The 19,534-nt window shown below is 38.0% G+C and overlaps 1 protein-coding gene across 1 annotated transcript in view; it reads right to left on the reverse strand.

Annotated features, from left to right (window-relative positions):
• The window catches only part of LOC131229117 (COBRA-like protein 1), a 70,467-nt gene that overhangs the window by 47,909 nt on the left and 3,024 nt on the right, over window positions 1–19,534 (reverse strand). The window contains exons 2-5 of the mRNA XM_058224992.1: window positions 18,411–18,490; window positions 16,135–16,591; window positions 2,675–2,834; window positions 1,963–2,240 (exon numbers count right to left, since the gene is read on the reverse strand). Of these exons, the coding sequence (XP_058080975.1) occupies window positions 1,963–2,240; window positions 2,675–2,834; window positions 16,135–16,591; window positions 18,411–18,490 (975 nt within the window). The remainder of the gene's footprint in view (window positions 1–1,962; window positions 2,241–2,674; window positions 2,835–16,134; window positions 16,592–18,410; window positions 18,491–19,534) is intronic.

Consider the following 19,534-nt stretch of genomic DNA (forward strand, 5'->3'; position numbering starts at 1 on the left):
GAAAAATGCTTTTCTTCATGGAGACCTCCATGAAACCGTTTATTTGAAACCTCCTCCTGGTTCTTTAATTTCTGACAATAAGGTATGTCGCCTGAAGAAAGCCCTGTATGGCCTCAAACAGGCACCTCGGGCATGGTTCCAACGCTTTCACAATGTTGTTACAGGTGCTGGCTTTACTTAAAGTGGTCATGACCCTTCCTTATTTTTGTGCACCACTGTTTGCGGAATTGTCATTGTTCTCGTCTATGTTGATGACTTACTTCTGACTGGTAGCGATACTACTGGCATCTCGACTTTAAAGAATGTTCTGCAATCATCCTTCAAGATAAAAGACCTCGGCCATCTCACATACTTTCTTGGGCTTCAATTTTCACGTTCTAAACGTGGGATCCTGGTCAGCCAACGTAAATATACCAAGGATCTTCTCGCCTTGGCATCATTGACGGATCAGAAGACAATTCAAACTCCCTTAGAACTTAACGTTCAATGACGACGGTGATCTACTTGCATAACCCAACTTATACCGCCGTTTGGTTAGGATTCTGGTTTACTTAACTATGACTCGCCCTGATATTGCCTATGCTGTCCAAGTCGTCAGTCAGTTTGTTTTTGCTCCTCGGACTATTTATATGACTACGGTGTTGCGCATCCTACGATACCTACATGGAACTTTGATCGATCACTATTCTTCTCCTCCACAACGACTCTGGACCTTCGTGCTTATTCGGATGCTAATTGGGCCGGTTGTGCTCTCACACAAAGTTCTGCCACTGGCTACTGTGTTTTTCTTGGCACTTCTCTTATCTCTTAGAAGTGTAAGAAGCAGGCTACTGTTTCTAAATCGAGCACAGAAGCCAAGTATCGGGCAATGTCCGCTGCGTGTAGTGAGCTTGTCTGGTTACGTGGACTTCTTTCCGACTTGGGCATTCCTCTACAGAATCATACTCCACTCCATGTCGACAATCTAAGTACTATTCAGATTGCCTTTAACCCAGTTTTTCATGAACGGACGAAGCATATTGAAGTTGACTGTCACTTTATCCGCAAGAAATTTCAGTCTGGGCTCATTTCTCTTCCACATGTTGCATCCCATAATCAAATTGCCGACATTCTCACCAAGTCCCTCACTTCTGCAAGTCACTCATTTCTAGTTGGCAAACTATTACTTGTCAATGACCAGCATTAGTTTAAGGGGGGATGTTAGACAGACTCACATACCTTGTATAGTTCGTTTCCATAGATAGAGGATTCTGCTTTTATTATTTTCCTTGTATAGATGACTGTAAGCTCTATATATTCAACCCCTTTGGGTTGTCTCAAATACAAAAAAGCTTTCAGCTCCTCTCGATTTACAACAACATCCGCAAACCTTTTGAATACCACGTGGATGCCCAATTAGATGAATTACCAATTGGGATGGTTCATTCAATAGTACCATTGGGAGCAAGCCATGGTGCAACAATCAAGCCAATTGGATGATCCCAACCTTTGAATGGGACCAACTGTTATGACCGTCAATTGTTTATGCGCCATAAATCACACAGTTAGAAACTTAGAATCATCAAACCAAAGTGCTACTTTGGAATCATAAGGAATACAAAGTGAGATCTATAGAATAGATGCTTCAACATGATGATTGGACCTATTTTGGTTCTTTGCTCAATCTCAACTATCCATTTTCCATGATATTGATTGGATGTCTAGGATCATCAGATTGGCGTGATTTTTGCACCATGGCTTTCCCCTAGTTTTATGAATTAATGGACGGTTCAAATTGATGATAGGGCATCCCATGTGGCATTTAAAAGGTTTGGGGATGTTAATGTCCCTATGAAGGTAGGGACGTCAGCAAAACACACACACACACACACACACAGCTTCATAATTCAATAAAGGGCAATGAAAGATTTTGCTAAAATCAGTAAAGAAAAGCACAGTGACTTAGAATATTAGATAACTTACTTATTTGTTGATAAGGATTTAGTGACTTGTAATTGAAGCTGAAGATCTGCGTGAGGTTGTCGAGATTAGGGTGCTGGACAACCAGGTTCCACTGCGTGTAATTCATCCTATAATTGAAATTTGTGATTGTGATCTTCACCCGCCAATATCCTTGGTAATTGAGCTTAACATGCCAGTGCACCCGGATAGGGCACATGTGGCTGGTACACTGGACCAAAGGCGCATAGTTATTTTTTCCACCACTAGAAATTGCTGAAGCTAAATACGGTGAGTTTCCCCTGCAGAACAGTCCAAGGACAGATTGTAAAATATCCAAACCAGAAAAGGGATATTATATGACACCTGGTAGAAAGAAACAATGTTTCCTATTTGACCCATCAATTGTAATGGTGGGGCTCACTTTCTGATATTCCAATCCATTTCTGGTGGGCCCCATCATGGGATGCCCCATGTGCTATATCTACCTTATTAGATAATCCTAGCAGACAATTCCACCCAATGGTGTGGATTCAACAAGAACATCCAATCTAGGAGTCTTTCAGGGTATTACCCCACCATCCACATGGGGCTCACCAGATGAACGATTTGGACAACCAAAATGGTGGACCCCATTTGTACAGTTTATAAGGCTGAGTAAATGCTTGATCAAATATTGTATAATTCCGTAATAGAAAGGCATGCATGAGTTGCAGAAACCAGTTTTGGAACTTACTCTGCACAGGATCCTGGTCGAGTTATATTGTTTTCGCAGCCACAGGTGCAAGTCGGGCAAGGGACAATTGTTTCATTATAAAAGGACGAAAGCGAAACACAACAAGTGGGTGTCTTCTGAGACAAAAACTGAGAATACGTGCATGTAACATTCCACGTCACTGCAATAAGATAAGAGATATGTTTCAGGAAGAAGGAAAAAAAAAAAAAAAACCACACCATTAGAAATAAAAATAAAAATAAAAAATTATTCCTACTTGGGTTGTAATAACCCAACACAAAGTTCTTGCAACAAAAACTGTTAAAAAGCCAATTCAACAAACTAAAACCACAAGTCCTGAAAATCCAATAATCAGAACTATGACCCAATTGCTAAGAACAATCTTAGATTTAATCAGGCTAGTATCTCTATGTGGGTTTCTCTAAATTTGGAAAATACCCAACTCCTTTTCCATGTAAGTTTGTGTTTGGATGCACTAACGAATTGAGTTTCAATTATCAGTCTTGTAAAATGGAACTAACCAAATTGCTATTTCCTCCAATTATCAGTCTAGCAAAATGGAACTCATTGAATTGTAATTTCCTTCCTTACAAGTTACAACTGATACTAAAGATCTAGGCTCCACTTTGCCATTTTCCTACTTTCAAATCAGACTTCAAAGAGAAGTATACAAGAACTATGACCAGGTCCCAGCAGTGCACTCATTGTACACGAGCTTGAACCAACATGCAGAACTCAAAACCCAAAATGATTTGACTCAACATCGAACTTAGTGGAAGAAACAACAATGAACCAGAGACTTTTTAAGAGGCAGAGAGAGAAACTTGTTTTCCGTGTTCTGTATAAAATGGATTAGGATTAAGTCTATTTAAAGACTTTGATTAGGTGCTTGAAGCACCATTTTAAATGGGTTAAGTAAGTTCAGTTTAAACCCAACCGGTGCGACCACCCAAACAGTTGCATCTCTATATTGAAAAAGCGCAAAATTGAAAATGCGAGTGTACTCTCAAGGTCTGCGCATAGACCCAGACCTGAACCCAGCCCAATGCCCGACGTACATGGCCATGACCTCGGCACACACGCATACATTGCAAAAAACCGGTCTAACCCAAACATCCGTGCCTCTTTAGCAGCTCAAGCCTTATACAACCCACATTACTTATATACTAGAAAGTTTCAATGTTCATTTCCGATGTAGGACACTGAGAATCACTAAAAGACAACAACTTTTGCAAACCAAAAGAAACAAGGGAAAATTTTTGAAACACACCCTTTTCATTAAAATAAATAAATAAATAAATAAAAACTTTTAAATACAACGATCCCTCACATGTTTCAAATTTAAAACACTTCGGGTTTAAGATAAAAGAGTTGTGTAATAATGTCAAAGTCTATCAGACTTTAATCGACATTTAGAGTAAGCAAGATAGGTTTATAGGAATTATGTGACAAACGGTCTTTAACCTGACTCTTTAAGCATGAACGGGTATACATGCCACTCACACAACTTTTCCACTATAGTTGGTTCTGCGGTTGGTGCATTTTGGTCATACACTTTTTCCTAGATTTTCATGAGTGCTCTAGAGAAATGATCTACATATTCTCATAGGAAGCAGCTCCACTTCTGCACTCATATAGGTGAATTCCATCAAGTGTACACAACAACTGGATACACCACTAGATATGGTTATGGATTCATTAAGAGTTTAAAACTCATTCTCTCATGCATTGCTTCTTGCACTACCTATATCATAGGAAATGGCAAGTTATCTGTAGTGTTTTTCCAATCTCCTCATGCCTTGTTGTTTACCCATAAAACCTATCGCATGGGATCTTCACTTGTATAGGTTGAATTGCCAACACCGGTAGCTCATTTGGTTGCTAAGCCCCATTCCCTTCGATGTTTATCTGACTAATCCTTTAGATAGTCCTTTGGTCAAAGGATTTGCTAGATTCTTTCCTGATCTCACGAAATCAACAACTATAACTCCATCATTCAACAGATGTCTCACAATATTGTGTCAGAGTCATTTTATATCTTACTCTTGGCCCTGGCAATAGCTACTTGACAGTCACAATGAATAGATATAACTGACACAGATTTTGGCGACTCAGTTTCTAATCCTGACTTTTCTAAGCCAACGAACTCGGACTCCATACTAGACCGAGCAATACAAGTCTGTTTAGTAAACTTCCAAGATACTACACCTCCACCAAAGGTGCAAACAAATCCACTTGTGAATTTTGTTCCATCTGAATCAATGATCCAATTGCCATCATTACATCCTTCTAACACAAGAGGAAAACCTGTATGACATATACCATATGTAGCAGTACCTTTCAAATATCTCAATATTTTATTTAATGCATTCCAATGATCATATCTATGATTGTGTGTATATCTATTTAGCCTACCTACTGCAAACGCAATATTTGGTATAATGCAGTTCATCAGACATAATAGGCTACCAATTATTTGAGAATACTCAAGTTGATATACTACTTCATATATTCTCCTTTAGATGCACAGTATAATCATAAGGTGTACTAACAAGTAAACAGTCAACGTGATCAAATATTTTTAATATTTTCTTAACATAATGGGATTGTGATAGATTAATATTATTATCTTTTCCGATTACCTAAATACCAAATATCATACTTAATTCCCCCAAGTCATTCATATCAAAATTCGAAGATATGAGCTTCTTAGTTGAATTGACTAACTTAACATTGGTTCAAAAGATAAGCAATATCATCCATATATAAGCAGATTATAACACTATCATTTCCATTAAAAAATTTATGTACATACATATCCACATCAATTGCTAGATATCCATTTAACTTTAAAAAATTATCAAATTTTTCATTGCATTGTTTAGGAGCTTGTTTCAAACCATACAAAAACTTAATAGCACACTTTGTTTTCCTTCCCTAAGATCTTCAAACCCTCAAGTTGCTTCATGTAGATTTCTTCTTCTAACTCACCATTTAAAAATGCAGTTTTAACATCCATTTGGTGTAGTACTAGCTCGTATATGGATGCTATTGCAACTAATACCCTGATCGTTAATCATATCATTCTTTTATCTAAAGCCTTTCATGACCAATCCAACATTAAACTTATGTACAGTTCTATCTGGTCTAAACTTCTTTTTAAACGCCCACTTACATCCTATAGGCTTATTTCTAGGGAGACGGTCTACGAGTTCCCAGGTGTTGTTGGATACGATCAACTCCAATTCGATGTTTATAGCTTCTTTCAAAATGTCAGAAGAGTGACGCAGGGAAGGACGTGTTGAGGTCGAGCACCGTCTTCCTCAAGGGATAGTTACTCCAAATCCACGGAGCTTCTCTAGACTCCTCACAAAGATGCCTCGAATTCAAGAGGAAAGAGAAAAAAATTCTAATAAAATTTGAAATAAATTGATTGATGCAAAAAAAAAAAAAAAAAAAAAAAAAAAAAAAGAACGAGTTTACAACCCTTTAAATAATGTTATGAACCCTAGGGAGAAGTTTCGGAATCAAACTACAACTAAAACTCCCAGAAATCGTGACTTACTATTTATAGATGGTGATGATTTCCACTAGACCTCATGGTTTTCATCCAAAAATAGTAAGTGTCCTATTTGGCTCAACTGTGCTATTCTCCTAATTATTCTAAGCACTTTTTATGTTGGACGCAACTCCTAAAGCCCAACGGATGAAGAGTTATAATCAAACTAAAACTTACTATAAATAGTAAAAATGAAAATAAAATGGAAATTCGATGGTCGATCTGATGGAATCTCGCAAATTCTAAGTGTGCAACCCAACATAGCAGGGTTGGGTGGCTAAAGTAGCTCGTCCTACCCCAAAATCATATATGGCACATCGAATAACTCATTCTGATTTGTGAGATACGCCCGTTTTAAGGTTCTAATAGTCTGGACCACTTTTGGCGCCAACCGGGTCTTTTCTGATCCATCTTAGCCATGAAATTGTCCGTGACCCGCTCTACATCAGAGAGTGAATAGCTTCTGAATTAGTTTGATGATCATCTTCTAACAAGAATGTGAAAAAACCATCTCCTAGGTTGGTTTCCTTTCTAGTTCTCTTGCTCCTTCTAGGTTCTGATTCTACTTCGCTATTCATATCTTCGCTTCTACTAAATGAAGCAATATCTGATTCGCTAATGTCCTTTATTTCTACAGATCTAAATTTTATAGGAAAGACATTTTCTAAAAACTTTACATCTCTAGGTTCTATAATAGTGTTTGGATCTAAAAGGTTATCCTTAGACTTTAAAACTAGGAATCTATATGTTGTACTATTTTCTGGATATCCCATAAATACACAATTGGTTGTTTTAGGATCTAGTTTTCTTTTCTTAGTTTCAGGTAACCCTACTTTAACAAAACACCCCCATACTTTAAGATATTTATAACTAAGAGTGTGGTTTTTCCAGAGTTCCTACAGTGTCTTACTAGTTATCTTATGAGGTATCCTATTTTGAATACAACAAGAAGATAGAATTGCTTCTCCCCACATATTAGAGGGCAAACCAAAACCATTTAACATAACACTCATCATTTCTTTCAGTGTTCTATTCTTGTGTTTAGCTATTTCATTTTGTTCTGTTGTGTAAGAAGCAATAGTTTCGTGAATTATCCCATTCTTTTCATAAAATTCTCTAAAGTGGAAAGATTCATACTATCCTTCTCTATCTATTCTAAGTCTTCTAATTTTCCTACTAAGTTGATTTTCAACTTCAACTTTATACTTAATAAAGGCTTCTAAAGCTTCGTCTTTATTCTTTAGAAGGTATACCCTAGTATATCTAGAAAAATCATCTACAAACATAACACAATACCTTTTACTGCCTTTGGACATGTAATTTCTAAAATCACCTAAGTCACTATGAATTAACTTTAATAATTTGGAACTTCTACTAACAAGTTTAAAGGATTTTCTAACAAACTTGGATTTTATAGAAGTCTCACATTTTTCGAAATTATCAACTGAAAGGTCAAGTAGCAAACCTATTGTTTTCATTATTTTCAAAGATTCTACGTTTACATGACCTAATCTACTATGCCATAATAAAACAAATTCAACAATATAAGAAGACCTAGTTGACATCTTATAATTATCATATAAAACATTTACAACAAACAAACCATCACTAGAATACCCATTTCTAATGAAGGTTTCGTTCTTGGTCATTACAAGCTTATCCAAATCAAATATTAGTTTAACTCCAGCCTTGTTGAGGAGCAAACTGGATACCAAATTGTGACAAATGTCAGGCACATGCAACACATCTTTAGCATTAAAGTCTTTCCCGATGTGGGCTTTAGGAGAACTTTTCCTTTTCTAACAACTGGAGAGGCCCGAGCATTTCCCATGAACACTTGTTCATCATACGCTGTCACCTGATAGAAGGTAAACATGCTCCAATCCTTGCACACATGCTGAGTTACCCCAGTGTCCAACACCCACTCCATGTTGTTTACTAGAAATATTCTGGACACTACAGTGACAACCACGTCCGAATTATCTTCAGCTTAAGCGATATTGACTTGAGGCTTCACATTCTTTTTCTTAAGCCTACATTTATGTTCGTAGTGTCCAAGCTTCCCGTAGAAGTTACAATTCCCCTTTTTTCTTGAATTGTTTCTTCGTTTTCTTTTTGAGATTGCACTCATTAGAGTGATATCTGGGCTTTCCACAATTGTAACAATTCCCTTTTGCTTTTATATGCCTGACTTGATTCTACTAAATTAGCCTTTGAGATTAGCCCATTTGCATTCTCGACTCGGTCTCTGTTTCTGTTAGCCTCCTCTATCCTCATATGTACGATTATATTTTCCAAGGAGATGCCATTTTTCTTATTCTTCATCCATTTTTATATTCTTTCTAGGAAAGAGGTAGCTTTCAATCAATGCTCTTGCTAGGAATATCTCATCCATTTTCATTCCTTCAATCATCAAATCATGTACTAGATTTTATTAATATTATTGTATTTAAAGGGTGTTTTTAAATAAAAAGGGTGTGTTTCAAAATATTTCTCTAGTTTCTTTTGGTTTGCAAAAGGTGTTTTGTCTTTTAATGACTTTCTTTGTTCCACATCGGAAATAAACATTAGAGATTTCTAGTATATAGATAATGTGGGTTATATAAGGCTTAAGCCGCTAAAGAGGCATGGATGTTTGGGTTGGACCGTTTCTTTTCAATGCAAGCGCGCACGTCGAGTCGAGCGGAGCCATGCCGAGCCGTGTGCGCGTGCACCGCGCATCGGGTGCCTGGCAGGGTATCCCATATCGGTTACGTATCATCCAATACGTAACGGTAACGGCCGTGGCCGTTACGCGATACGGGGCCGTAACGGTGCACCCCCCAATTTTGTAGTAGTAATGGACCCGTAACGGCCGTTAAGAGGCATAACAACTGTTACTGCCCCGTAACGGTTAGGGCGTAACGTTCAGAAAATGATCATATTTTTTTGGCTTTTTAAGGTCAGTTTTTTCACTTTTTTTGAAACTTCTTTCTTCCAAACTCTTCCTAAATCATTCTATTGCTATTTTCGACCACTCTTAGCTTGATATTACAGATAAAAACAACTTATATTAAGGATTTTCTTGATTCGAAGATCCGTGGGCCATTTTTCAGAAATTCCTCAAAAATAGGTATTTATACTTTTTATTAAATGATTTGCTATTTTAATGGTAGAATATGATGTGTTAATCATAATAGAAGGTATTAATGCCCATTTTACAGATTGTTGTTGTCATTTTATATTTTTTTTATAATTTTTTTCTATTTACGCACTATTTTTTGCCATTTTTTTTTTTTAATTTGAAAAATCATTTTTTATTAAATATTTTGTTGTTTTAATAGTAGAATATGATGTGTTAATCATAGTAGAAGATGTTAATGTCCATTTTACAGATTGTTGTTGTCATTTTATATTTTTTTATAATTTTTTTCTATTTACACACTATTTTCGACCCTTTTTTTTAATTCGAAAAATCATTTTTTATTAAATGTTTTGCTGTTTTAATGATAGAATATGATGTGTTAATCATAATAGAACATGTTAATGTCCATTTTACAGATTGTTGTTGTCATTTTATATTTTTTTATAATTTTTTATCTTTACGCACTATTTTTGGCCCTTTTTTTAAAAAAATTCAAAAAATCATTTTTTATTGAATGTTTTGCTGTTTTAATAGTAGAATATGATGTGTTAATCATAATAGAACATGTTAATGTCCATTTTACAGATTGTTGTTGTCATTTTATATTTTTTTTATAATTTTTTTCTATTTACACACTATTTTCGGCCTTTTTTAAAAAAATTCAAAAAATCATTTTTTATTGAATGTTTTGCTGTTTTAATTATAGAATATGATGTGTTAATCATACTAGAACATGTTAATGTCCATTTTACAGATTGTCGTTGTCATTTTATATTTTTTTTATAATTTTTTTCTATTTACACACTATTTTCGGCCCTTTTTTTTAAAATTCGAAAAATCATTTTCTATTGAATATTTTATTGTTTTAATGGTAGAATATGATGTGTTAATCATAGTAGAACATGTTAATGTCCATTTTACAGATTGTTGTTGTCATTTTATATTTTTTTATAATTTTTTTTTATTTACGCACTATTTTCAGCCCTTTTTTTAATTCAAAAAATCATTTTTTATTGAATATTTTGTTGTTTTAATGGTAGAGTATGATGTGTTAATCATAGTAGAACCTGTTAATGTCCATTTTACAGATTGTTGTTATCATTTTATATATATATATATATATATATATATATATATATATTTTTTCGAATTAGTGACTTTATGTTTATATTTTCTTATATTGGATAGGTTTTGGAGCTTCTTAGGGTTTAGAACATAAAATCATCTTTATTGATTAGATTCTGAAAACTATATATAAATCTAGAATAGTGAGTAGACTCACAATCTCACATAAACATAGGTCATATCTAATCTATATATAGTATCTACCTAAGGAAATGTCTGGGTCTGGCCAACAAGTAAGGATATTGGATGATAACATTATCAGAGGGTTGGTGGTACTAGGCACCAAATGAAGTGCAACTATTGTGATAAACTAGTAACTAGTGGAATTACCCGTCTCAAACAACATTTAGCACATCGAAAGGATCAAGTTGCGGGAAGTACTAGAGTACCGAAAGAGATAATGATTTTAATGTAAGCTAGTTTGGGTGAGTTGAAGGGTAAACGTGTTGTTGGACAAAAGAAGAAAGATAAGATTTTGGATGCAGCTCGACAGGAGGTGTTTGGTCCTCAATATATGGGCGTTAGTGATGAAGATATTATTGATTTTGACGAAGATTCAGATTAGGAATTAACTATAGCTAGGAGAGAGAGCTTGCGTCTAGCTCATGAAGAGGAAGAACGTCGCTGCATGTTTGGCGCGAGTAGGTCAATACGTGATACGTGGCGCGAGTGGGTCAATACTTGATCGCACTGCTTCTGCAGGTGGGGGTGGGGGTAGGTTTGGTGGGTTACGACGTGTGTTTGGGAGCCGACGACAGACATCTTCACGTGATGCCCCTATACATTTGGATGAAGAAGTACATGAGCCTAAGAGACCCTCTATTGATCCAATCCTTTTTAGGAAAAAATCAACTAAACAAAAGAAGAGAAAACAAATGTGGAGTAGAACTTCTATTGAGAAGCTAGGTAGGGCAACAGCAAAGTTATTTATACATGCCAACATACCTCCTAACGCGGCCAATTCTCCATATTGGCAGGTGGTAATTGATGTAGCAGCAGAAGCAGGTGAAAGAATAAAAGCTCCCACAGGTTAGGAGATTAGGGGAAATGGACAGATGTAGAGTATGCGGATGTGAAAGCATACGTGACTACCTTTAAACCTGTATGGCAAGCCAGAGGATGCACAATCATGTGTGATGGTTGGACTGGCCCAATCAGACGCAGCATGATCAAAATCAACTTCATGGTGTACTGTCACTTAGGAACTATATACCACAAGTTAATTGATGCCTCAGAGGTAACAAAAGATTTTAATTATATTACTGGACTAATGGATAAAGTTGTGGAAGAGATTGGAGATGAGAATGTAGAGCAAATTGTGACAGATAATGAAGCATCATATAAGCTTGCAGGACATAAGTTGATGAAGAAGAGACCACATCTTTTTTGGTCACCATGTGCAGCCCATTGTATTGATTTTATATTGGAAGATATTAAGAAGAAGAAGAATGTTGAGGAAATGGTCGAAAAGGCAAGAGAAGTGGCGACGTTTATTTACAACCATAATCAAGTAGTCGCAATACTGAGGAAGTTCACGAAAGGATGAGAGCTGTTGAGGCATGCGGCGACTAGATTCGCAATAAACTTTATAGCATTAGAGAGTTTATTCCAACATAGGGGAGAGTTGAGTGAGATGTTCGCTTCTCGAGATTAGCTCAACACAAAACATGGACAGAAGACATCAGGGACACCGGTTGAAGTTGCGAACACCATACGGGACAATAAATATTGGAAGAGGGTCAAGTCGATCCGAAAGGTGATAGAGCAACTAATGAGGGTACGCCATCTTATTGAAATTGACGAAGCACCTGCTATAGACTTCCTATACGATGCCATGGATAAGGCAAAGTTGGCAATTCAAGGTAATTGTAGAAGTTGGGAGTCTTATTGGAAGATGATCGATAGGAGATGAACAAAACAACTCCATCACGATCTTCATGCAGCAGGTTACTACCTAAATCCTAGGTACAAATATGCTCAATCATTTGTTGCGGATGATGAAGTTCGTGTCGGGCTAAAGACTGTGATAAAGATATTAGAGTCTGACTTAGATATGCAAATAAAGGCGCTGAATGAATTAGATACATTTAGAAATCGCCTGGGTAGCTTTGGAGATGCTCTTGCACAACATGCAGTATCTAGGTTGCAACTGGCCAAAGGATGGATTAATTTCAGAGAAAGTACGAAGACTCTTCAAAAAATTACAGTAAAAGTTTTGAGCCAGACAACATCTTCCTCTAGCTGCGAAAGGAATTGGAGTTGTTTTGCGCTCATTCATTCAAAGAATAGGAATAGATTGCAGACTAGGACATTGGATAGACTTGTCTTCATGCAGTACAATATAAAGCTAAGAATGCGATGACATCATAGGAGCATTATAGCCGCCGATGACACAAACTACTGTCTAATAAACTTAAACAATATTTATTATGAGGATAACCCGCTTCTACCTTGGTTGGAAACAAGGGAAAAGCAAATTGAAGAGGATAGTGAAGAATTGAAAATTGATGACCCAGTAATACGCATAGTGCAACATGAGAGTCGTGCAGATGTGTTGGACCCAGGAAGAGGGACAGCTTTTATGCCAAGTACGGCTCAAGATCAACAAAAGAGTACGAGTAATGGTAGCGTGACCGTGTCGGATGATAGTGATGACCCCCCTGCCCCTGGTGCTGGCACTTCTGGTGTTGCTCAGCACACTATACAGCCATCTACAAATTGCGATGCCGATGAACATCGACAAGGTAGTACACGAGATCGGACTTATGAGTGTATCGAGTCACGATACAGCCAGCAGGAGGAGGGTAGGTGTAGTGGTGCACCGGGTCCAGGAGGTCCGGAACATCAGCAGGCTCATGGTCCTAGTTGTTATAATGGATATTCTTATGGTCAATTGGATTATAATTATGGTTATACTGAGCCTGTTCCATCACATTCATGTTGAAGTAGTCCTCCCGATCCATATCCATATGATTATATATATCCAGATCCAAATTCAAGTTACTCATCACAGCAGACACACTTTCAATCTCAAGATTCTCAACAGCTTGAGTACGGGCACCAGTATGGCTATTCGACGGGCACTGATGGATATCCTTATTAGGGGTCGGAGTCGTTGCCTAGTTAGGATTAATCATCCTCTAGTTTCGTTGATCTAGTATTTCCTTCTGGTACTAGATATTATGGATATGCAGCACTTCCACCTATCGAACAGCCTCAGCCTGATGATAACAATGGCGATGATGTGGAGGTCGAGCAACCACAAAAAAGCAGATTTTCATTTTGGTTGTGACTTGTGATTGCAAGTATATATTTTTATTAAGTATTTGCAGCAGACAGCTCACAGCAGTAGTATTGCAAGAAGCCAAGCACATACTTGACACTGCCAAACTTGTATTTGAAATAGCTCCCCTGACAACCAATTAAGTAATCCTTAATCAAGTTGCAGGGGAGTATATTAAACACTACTATTTTTTATTTATTTATTTTTAATATTCTTGACTTGAGGATGACAGGTCACAGGACAAGAATCACAGCCACGGATATGTTAAATTGTTAATAACTTAATATAGAATAAATTATGAAAAATAATTGCAAACACCTACACATGTAAGATATTTTCATATTACATTCATTCTAATATATCTATCATTGATAGTAGATAGTTAGAAAATTAAATATATGAGTTTTGCAATCAAATCCAGGTTGTCTGGGTCATAAATTCATCAGACAGTCCGATACAACTCACCAAAGAGTGGACCGTTACACCACCATAAACATGTTCCAATTTATAAATGAATGCACATTTGGAATGCTTAAAATATTCAGGATTTAATACATATTTTTTCATATTTTTTTGGCAAAAATAAAAATAAAAATGCACCATTACGGGCCGTTACGCCCTCGTATCGCCGTTACACCCCCGTATCCGTATCGGTATCGGAGGGCACCGTTACGCCAACTGATACCGATACAGGATACCTTGGTGCCTGGTTTGGGTCTGGGTCTATGCACGAACCTTGAGAGTACACCCACATCTTCCATTTTACGCTTTTTCAATCCAGAGACACAACTATTTGGCTAGTCGCACCGTTTGGGTTTAAACCCAACGGACTTAACCCATTTGAAACAGTGCTTTAAGCACCTAATTAAAGTCTTTAAATAGACTTAATCCTAATCTGTTTTATATAAAAACACAAAACAAGTTTCTCTTTGCATCTTGAAAAGTCTCTGGTTTATTGTTGTTTCTACAACTAAGTTCGTCATAGAGTCAAATCATTTCCGGTTTGAGTTCCACATGCTGGTTCGAGCTCATATACAGTGACTGCACCGCTAGGACCAGGTCATAGTCGTATCCTAAAGGCCAATTGCATGTGACTCCTGTTGCACTTGGAATGCGGTTTAAGGAGGGCAAATTTGGTTTCAAGCCGAGTGACTCAGTCACGCCTCGACTCAAAACAAGAAGTCTTTCTTTACTACCTTTATATTATGTTTCATTTCTGTTTTCTATTTTTCAGAAAATGTGTCTAGTGTTTTCAACACTAATATCCAACAGACCACTTCCTATACTTGCATGAACCTCTTCTTCAAATTTCAACACAATCCGACTTATATTTTAAGATAAAATGAATTTCAGGTTCCAGAGGGTCTCTGTTAAATATCCAGGGCATAACTGGAAACTCTGCCTGAAGCAATGCACCAGCCGGTCCCAACCTGGGTGGAGCAGGGTTGAAGTCAAGTGGGCAGCTGGTTGTATGACTTCTGCTAAGCAATCATGGGAATTCCCATAAATGGGATTGACAAAATAGGATTCATAAAACTGGCTGCAAATAGCAGAGATAAGGTCGTAATGATAATGATGACAATGAGAATGAGGTGTGGAGGCAGGCATATTTTAAGAATGAAAAGAAATATATGTTGACTCTGCTAATTATTTTCTAGGTGCACCTATCTTGAAAATTTCAAGCCTGCAGGTAAGAGTCTCACTTTTATAGACAATTCAGTATTGACTAGGGGTGCAACTTGGGCAGGTTGGGTCGGGTTGAGGGTCAACCCGAGCCCAACCTATCCTCAAGAGGACCCAACTGCAACCCAACCTGACCTGAAGTCCTCTGTATTCTACCCAACCCAAAAACATGTGATTATTCCCGACCCAACCCAAATTTAAATCAGGTTAATCCAACCCGAGGAACTTAAAAACCTGACCCGAACTAAGGTTGGGTCAATTGGGTCCGGGTTGACACGAACCCAAGTTGCAGCGCTAGTAATGACAAATCGTCAGGACGAGGTGAGGTTTCAATATTGGCACATCTCCATGGTCCGAGAGTGATCAAATCATGAGAAATGCTAATGTGATTTTGTGAATGCACATGCATGACATGCAGCTGCCAATCAAGTGAGCCCAACAGTGTAGGTACTCTGACTAAAGAATCAGGTTGGTCCATCCATCTGGTTGGCCACATGTATCTTAAATGTGGATTGCTGACCAATAGTTTTACCCATGAGCAGCCTACCTGTTGCCAGCATCAGACAGATTTTGGGCATGGTGGGACCCGCCTGATGAGGTGGGTTATAAAATCGTATTACTGAGTTAAATGAATGCGGATGAGAATACCCAAAAAGGATGAAGAACCTCAAGACTTTTTAACTTACTCAAAGCTTGAGTTTTTCTTCTTCCATCTTGTGTGAGAAACTGAGTGGGTTTCACAATGCTTGCTATTCCACATGTATACCCCGGCCCCGGTGCTCTGAGAGTGAAGTTCTTCGGCAATTTGACAGTTTTGTTGGTGGTCCCCGCAGCACCCACGCTGATCTGGAATGCGCTCGCCGCATTGGCCGGATCCTGAACCCAGGAATTTATTACTCCTCCTCTGCAGCAGTTTGCAATCTGCATGTTATACGGAGTTCCCGGCAGTAAATCTACAACCGTAGGATCCTTTTTGCAGCAATGCGGGATGTTTCCTTTGTATTTCGAGCAATCACCCTGATCCGTAGCTTGAGCTCCAACCATGGACCAGATCACCTCCTTCTTTGCCCATGTCCATCCAAGCATCCATCCTGGTGCTTGAATATGACGGTATTGCTGGAAATTGAACATTGTAACAACAGCCTGTCGGGTTTAACAGTTCAAACAGACATTAGTTGACAGTTTCAGAAAAGCAAGGACCTAGTCCAACTTGGATGTGGGTGTGGACCATGGTTCAAAAACCATAAAACTCAACTTGACTCGATATGCAGCCAGGTCAGGTTGACTTCAAGACTCAACTTGAATCAACTCGATATTTAATTATTATGTAGAGTAGTGTTTAAAGTGATAATAGAGATTTGGAATTAAGATTATCTAAAAATGTGGCAAAAATAACTCGCATGGTTGGTAACATCATCTGCAGCTCTAAAAGACGTTGAGGGCTCAAGTCTCACTCCCACTGTATTTTATCTTTTTAATTAAAAACCGCATCACTTAGCAACTAACTTGGTTTGAGTCACATTGAGTCCATTGAGTTGGTGAGTCATCTCGCAAGTATCACCAAGTTAGAACGAAGGTATTCCAAAATGGTTACATAAAAAATGGGCTTATAACAACCCCGTTATGGTTTTTTTCTTTTTTTTCCTTTTTCTTGAAGGGGGGCATAACAGCCATTATGGTCCATATCGTAAAGTAACAGGGGTGGCTGTTTCGGCCACCATTACCATTACAGAATACCTTGATTAGAACCGAGTCAGGCTCATGGGCGAGTTTCATAGTGACTCTGCTTGAATTCTTGCTGAATCAAGTAGACTAGGCCGAGTTCAATTCGAGTCACCGAGTTTTAGAACTATGGTGTGAACCCATATTCAGGGTGTGGAGGGTTGTTACAGTATGGTCCTGGGCTGCAGTTAATAATCAGGTTAGGTTCCAGTCCCATCCACTGCACAAGAAAGAAGAGATTTGTGAATGTCTAGGTCAATCCGATGACTTGGTGGAACTGGTCATACATACCCAGTTTCAGATTGTCATTTAGAGTCCTATTGGGATGGATTGAGAGTCCAGTTTGTGGGATCTGATTCATAATGAGGTCAGCTCTGGTTCAACCCGGATCCAACCCAAATCAACCCGTTTTACAACCCTACTCTCATATTGTATGTCAAGCATCCAAGTACGCACTCCCATGAAAGCAAATGGAGAAATTTCCTATCTTAGGGACAATGATCTGATCAGACATGACCTCTTAAATATGTAGTTTTGAGAATAATAAACATGGATCCTGAATTTCTTATTTTGTAGCCATGTTAGCGGGATTGTTCACAGGAATAAACAAAATGGGTATTGCAGAATTATCTAAAGTTTCAAAAAAAATTTAAAATGTTAGATAGAATTTGAATGGATATATTAGGTGAGTAATACTCTTTATTCACAACAGTGCTTTTGGAAATGTGGACAGTCCAATCATTGATCTGGACCATCCATTAAGGCCCAGCTCACTCTTCATAGATCATCATGAGAAAGGTACATCGATTAGAGGACCCAAAGATCATATATGCTATAATGTATGTTTCCCAAATCATAGATCAGACGACTGGCATCATCCAATCAAACCATCTCTCGAAGAGAGTCATCCAAGGAATGCCTACCAATCCCTTAGGTCCAGCTAACTCTTCATGGATCACCACGAGAAAAAACACAAGGATTGGAGGATTCTAAGGTCATGTGATATGCAGGATATAATTTTTCCACCCCAAATTAATGTCTGATGCATTTCACCTCCTATAGGAAGCATCTTGGATATTAATTTGGGGAGAAGGCATCCTGTCTGTCCACCTGCTTAAGGACTTCCAAACACACCGAAAACTTGTGGAAAATTATGATTGGATAAATCAAATGTATAAATTCATAATTCTAATAAAGGAAGTAATCATATAGTAACAGTCTCTTGCTGAAATATACTTACAACATAGCCATCTGGAGTCCACTGCATAACATCCCATTTGATTGTGATATTTCCAGTTGGATCGAGTGCGTCATAAGCATCTGCCATCAGAAAAGATACATCAAAATGCGTTTAATATAAGAAAAAAAAAAAAAAAATCTCCACAAAATATATCAGGGCCAAAACATTCAAATTTTAGAAAGAAAAGACAGAGAGAGAGAGAGAGAGGGAGAGAGAGAGAGAGAGAGCGAGAGAGAGAGAGAAGAAATGACAGTACTAAAAATCAGGGAAAGGTGAGCTCCAGAGGTAGTAATAACACCACAAGCTTACAGAACTGGGCATATGTGGGGCGCACAATGTATGCAGGCCATGCGAACCGTCTATCAAAGGTGACACCTCACATTACCCCTATCTGTAAAAAATCAGCCTGATACGACACCCAGGCGGGCCACAATACAGGAACAATTTGAGAGAGATGCCATCCTTGATTTGGGCATGAGCCCACAGGAGTTGCAAAACAGCCTGAGTTTTGGCCCCTTCATCCAGACAAGATAAAAGGGTTGGAACAGCCTACATTCCATATAAACAAAATGGGGGGCCATCCACACAAATCAAGGGCGTGCATTCCCTCCCAACTTTTACCCCACTGTATGATCCACCCAAATGATGGATTCACCTACTTTTGGGATCTGGGGGTAACATACGCTGATTCATCTGATGGATGTGTTGGGTTTCATTCATGCATCGCATGGGCCCCACATCTGCCCAGTACCACGGTAACTCAATGTAGTACCTGTACCACTGGAGTGTGCCCCAATCTGAGGAACAGATGAACATTCCCATGATTTTCCAACGACAAAGTTCTAAAATGAAGAGAAGGTCATAAAGCCATCAAAGCAAACAATCTGTGCTGCCATACAGTTTGCCACTTGTTTCCTTCAGCTACATCCAGATGCATTTTGCCTTTTTATTCATCAATACCAAATCAGGAAGGTTGCATTTTGCATTCCCATGCACATCATATATGGACCACTTCTCAGTTCTCTTTAATTGTTCATCTTACACGTACATCCATCTTGATGACCAGACTGCTGGTTTTCATCCATGGTTACATGCATCGTGGATAGAGGTGCAAGTCAGGCAGG

Source organism: Magnolia sinica, chromosome 16 (genome assembly GCF_029962835.1).
Source record: "Magnolia sinica isolate HGM2019 chromosome 16, MsV1, whole genome shotgun sequence".
Lineage (NCBI taxonomy): Eukaryota > Viridiplantae > Streptophyta > Magnoliopsida > Magnoliales > Magnoliaceae > Magnolia > Magnolia sinica.